Genomic DNA, 5252 nt, shown 5'->3' with positions numbered 1-5252 from the left:
AAAAAAAAAAAAAAAAAAAGTAGAAATGGAACAGGGCTACAGGCTACAGTCCAGGCTTTCAACCCCCATTATTCAGCTCTTAATTACTCCCCAAATGCATTTGTTAAGTAATCAATTGTTCATGGTACTACCGATTCTGTGCAATGCAGGTTTCGCCCCTACTTGTCCATTTATGTTACTCCTTACCACACCCAGCTGGCTGCTAACCCCAAGGAGCCCTACCCCACTTCTGAGATTGAATGCTTTGCAAAACCTGATCCTGGAGTGTGCAGCCAACACCCTGGAGGGCGGTACTCTTTAGGTGCACCATGCACGGCTTCTTCTCCACTGCCCATTGTTTGCAAGCAGTTGCAGGGTTTTCACATTAGCCAATAATGAGTAATATTCAGCAAAGCTCACAGTTTGGCATGTAGATGCAGATTTTGCTATAAGCTAGGAAAAATAATCCCTCTTTTGGCACTGCCCCTGGTTACTCTCAGTCATAGAATTTCATAACATCTTAGCAAGTGCAGAGAACTATGTATCTACACCACGGTGGGAGCATTCATCAGTGCATATATACAGTACAGAATTTTCTTTTTTCTGGTGGGAAGGTTGGTTTTACTTTTAGCTGCCAAGTTTTTGTGAGAGGAATCACAGGATTCCAACAGTTTCAGTGGTCCACAGGAAGGATTCTTTTCTAGGCAGTTGACATTTCTTTGCGCTCCTAACATTTTACAGTCATTATCTTCTGTGCAGACATTGTTAAAGCAGAAGCATAGCCTATGTATCTTCTCATTTCCATTAGGCATCCAAGGTCCTGGAGGAGCTTTGCTTTGCACTTATGGGGATTCTACCAAAGCCTCAGGTAAGGATGAAGTAGTGTTTTGTTTGTAGGCAAAAAATTGCCCCCAGATTTCTTGGACTTCCTCCTGGAAGAAAATATGCCTAATTTAGGGAGCATGTCAAGAGCAGCTAAAAATAAAATACATTGATTTTGGATAAGAAACAAATATCAGTAATCTAATTGAGAGCGACATATGGGAAACTTATACAATGTCTTCCAGTCCGATGGAGAAATTTAAGATCATGTTGGCTCTCTTTGTCACCATGACTCATACTACATTGGAGAACAGCTTGCATTTTTCTAAGCAGCTAAATGTAAGTTATGGTTCAGAGGTTAGGACATTGTACTTTGTTAGAGAGTAGGACATTGAGAATGCAAAAAAGCAAACTGTATTGTTAACATCAGTTTGAAAATTATATTTTTATTTTTGTGTCTTGGTTTCTTACTAAAATTATTTGAGTCTTTTGGGAGAACATTTTGTCCTGAAGTGAGGATAGGTGGAAACTTGAAACATAGCATAAGCATTATACCTAATTCTACATTTTGTATCCTATGGGTAAACTTATTTAAAAACCACCTTATTAAAGATGAGAGCCTCAGGTTTAGAATTATATTTTTCATTTGCAATTGCAATTTCACCTGTGATCATTGGTGCTCTGACTTTCACGTACAGTAATTCAAAGAAAGAATCCTTGTTTGAAAGCAAAAAATATTTTATGAAATTAAATAGTCTGTGTTTACAATTGTGTATTTATTGATAGTTCTTATTGGTGACATTTTCCAAAACAACTAATTGATTTTTTCTTAATTAAGAAACAAATGACAATGGTATTTATTCCTGATCTTTTTGTATTAAAAGCAAATGAGAACAAAAAAGAAAAATGAATGATTTTTTACTTAAAAAATATGTTAGGAGGGAGAGAAGAACATAGAAAAGTTTGTAGAAGAAAACAAAACAACTCATGATCTTACTATTTCGTGATAACCACTGCAAATATTTTGATTTGATTTTTTAGTCTTTTTCTCTGAATATCCCACCATGTACTTGTATCATAATTCTTACTCTACTATGGCTAAATATTTAGGATGTTTCCAAGTTTTTGCTCTTATGAATAATGTTGCAATAAAGATCTTTGTTCACAACCTTATTTATAAACAGTATTTAATTCATTTTCTATTTATTTTTAGAGCAACAGATGCCTGACCTATTTCTGTGTTGTATTTTATATGTAACATATGTATCATGTATTTTTAAACAAAGATATAATTTTAGAATATATTATAAAGTTTTACGTTATAGTATACATAGTATATAATATAAAGTTTTATACTATTTTATATATGCTATATAATACATAGTATTATTTTATAACATATTATATATAATGATATATATAATCTTTTCAATAGGAACAAGGTAGAAAAGATAATACCAAAAGGGTAAGATGATTTTCACAAATATATACAGTAAAAAATAATAAAGGAAACCACTAATATTTTATAGTAAAACTCATTGCTTTTTTTTTTTTGAACAGTTCTTATTTCATTATTCGAAGACACGGAAGTTGGGCAATTCAAATGTGGTAAGTTGCAGTACTGTTTCTCAGTAATCACTAGTATTTATTTAAATGCAAAAACTGGTTTTTATAGTTTAATCAAGCTGCTTCAAAATTCAGATTTTTACGTTAAAATTTTATATATGGATGAACAAAGGAACCCAATATTTATTATACATACAGTTTATTTTATATATTAATAATTGCATGTACGTTAAATTCATTCATTCAACAATTATTTTGAATTATATTATATATGCTATGTGCCAGGCACAATCCTAGGTACTAGAAGTATGTGTGCAGCAAAAATAACACAGAAAATTAAAAAAAGAAATCTTCCATGGAACTTACATTTTAAAGTTAAAGGTGAAAAAAAAACACTATCTGGACGAAGAGCATGCTTGTAACTTTGACTCAGTCATTACAAAAACAAATTATGTAAACAAAATGTGTATGCCCTAATATCTGAAACTTTTAAGAAAGTGCAGAAAAAGAAAATAAATAATCAAAACATTGTTTTCGATGCTAATTGTTGCAAAGGAAAAATAGTTCTATCCTAAGGCATTTAAAAAATTATTTTAAAAGATGTTTGTCAAAAACTTAATTAAATATGACTAGAAATATCCTTTTCTATTCCTAAGATCTCCTTATTAGTAATTAGGCATTTAATGTAAGAACTAACCCTCTAAGATTGGTGAGAAAGCAGTAATTTGAATTCAGTTCACTTCAAAATCAAGTGGGTTTGACGGTAGTTTTTCTTTTTGTATTTACAAAATGCTAACCAAACTACCTGAATACTAAGTATTCAGTCTAGAATAATTAGTAATTATTTATTTGACTATAATATTATTTGAAAGCTTGTGATTCACTACCATGAACAAATTCAGGGAATGAGGAACATAAAACATATGCGTACATATATAAAGAAATTTTAAAGTCCATTTTAAGTATTTATTAAGTGGAGTATTCATACATATGAGGAATTGGAAGTTATTATAGTGGCTTACCTCAAGTGCAGGTTGAATTGGTTAACAGATAAGCATTACATAGGGCTCAACGTAATCCATTTGATGAAAACCTTTTAAAAAATGCAACCGTCTCAGGTAACTAGCTCCCGTCTGGAGTGCGTTCTCATCTGCTCAGCGTTGTCACACGCTGTGGGAATGTGTCTTAGTCACAATTTTCACCATCAGCAGCACATTGTGGTATTTGTATTCCCTGCGGTCTTGCTCCAGCCATTTCCATTTTAAATATATAATTAATAGAAGGAGATTCCAAGTAAAAGTGTATACAATGGAAACTGCCTCGCGCACTGTTGGTTTCCTCTGAGTCAGATCATTTCAAGTAAGTGTAGAAGCAGAAAGACTATTTCTGCCTCTCAGAGGTACAGTGACGGGTCTAACCTTCTCAGTTGACCACAGCATGGAGGTCCTCAAGAAAGCGCTTCGATGTAATGACAAAAACTCTAGCACAGATTTCAGTTCACTTCTTGGCTTCTTCTCCACTGTGCTTTGAACGGCTAACAAGGGCTGTCTTTGATGTGTTGACTGAAAAAAAAAATGTAATGAGGTTCATAACTTGGAAAGCAGAGCTTTATTTCTGGTAGGCTGGAAAGCAGAGCCCCAGACCAGAAGCCAGGAGCAGGTGCTTCGAGGCAGGAACAGCGGGACAGAGATGTATTATGGAATCATGAATATTTATGAAAAGAGAAACATTTGCCTGCGCACTGCCGCTTTATACATATCCCTTTATGGGACCCCCTCAGCTGGGGTTGGGGGTGAAGTTGGCACTTTTAATCTTTAAATACATATTTTAATTTTCTTTTTTCTCTGAGACAAGTACAGTAGGTAAAAACAAACAGGAAGCCCGCGCTCACGGCATGTGTTCTTGCCCCCTCAGTCGTCAGTGGTGCACCCGCTGCTGCAGCTCGTGCCGCGACTGAACGCGAGAAGAATGAAGAGGCGCGGAGCGAATGTAAGTACATAGCGCGGGCTCACGCTCCTGCGCCTTCCGTGCGCCCCCAGCGCCCGCGCTCAGGCTCGCTGCGCCTTCCGTGCGCCCCCAGCGCCCGCGCTCAGGCTCCTGCGCCTTCCGTGCGCCCCCAGCGCCGTGCTCAGGCTGCTGCGCCTTCCGTGCGCCCCAGCGCCCGCGCTCAGGCTCCTGCGCCTTCCGTGCGCCCCCAGCGCCCGCGCTCAGGCTCGCTGCGCCTTCCGTGCCTTAGATCCCTTACAACTCAAGCCGGGGTCATGATCGTTTCCAAAAGCCATGACCTTCTCAGTGAGAAAACTTGTTTTTTGGTTTAAAAAGGAACACTGCAGCATGTCTAGTTATAAGGTAGGAATAGGAGAACAAATAAAAGACCACTTACTACTGCGCTGTATCTAGGTTAGTCAATGGCTAGGATGGCAGGAGTTCTTGCCAAGTATTAAAATGTTGGTTAAGAGTAAGATTTGCAAAGTAGATCTGTCAGACACTAAATATAGATTCAGTAGAACCTCCTTAAGTTGACCTAATTTTCTTTTTTTTTATTAAATCATAACTCTGTACATTAATGTATTTATGGGGTTCAGCATACTGATTTGATATACAATGTGAAATGCTTACATTGAACTGATTAACACATCCATCACAATTATATTCTTTCCTTAATAGTTTTGAAATGTACCATTGCATCATGCATATTAGTTGAGGTCCCCCAAATACCCTCCCTCTTCCTGCCCCTCCCCTCCCCTCCCCCCTTTCTCCTCTTCCCTTCTACTTTCTGGACAATAGTTATGTTTTACCATTTATGTGGATGTATAGGTGATTATATATTGATTTTATAGTAGTATTGAGTATATTGGATACTTTTTCTTCTTTTTTTTTTTTTT

At 36.4% G+C, this 5252-nt stretch overlaps 1 protein-coding gene across 1 annotated transcript in view; it reads left to right on the top strand.

Moving 5' to 3' along the window:
• Positions 1 to 5252, top strand: part of NMU (neuromedin U) — a 35150-nt gene that overhangs the window by 18381 nt on the left and 11517 nt on the right. The window contains exons 5-6 of the mRNA XM_023515986.1: positions 788 to 847; positions 2237 to 2266. Of these exons, the coding sequence (XP_023371754.1) occupies positions 788 to 847; positions 2237 to 2266 (90 nt within the window). The remainder of the gene's footprint in view (positions 1 to 787; positions 848 to 2236; positions 2267 to 5252) is intronic.

This window comes from Otolemur garnettii, unplaced genomic scaffold, assembly GCF_000181295.1.
Source record: "Otolemur garnettii isolate 467f Iridium unplaced genomic scaffold, OtoGar3 scaffold00083, whole genome shotgun sequence".
NCBI lineage: Eukaryota > Metazoa > Chordata > Mammalia > Primates > Galagidae > Otolemur > Otolemur garnettii.
The sequence above is the reverse complement of the archived record's forward strand: the minus strand, read 5'-3'. Positions and strand labels throughout refer to the sequence as shown.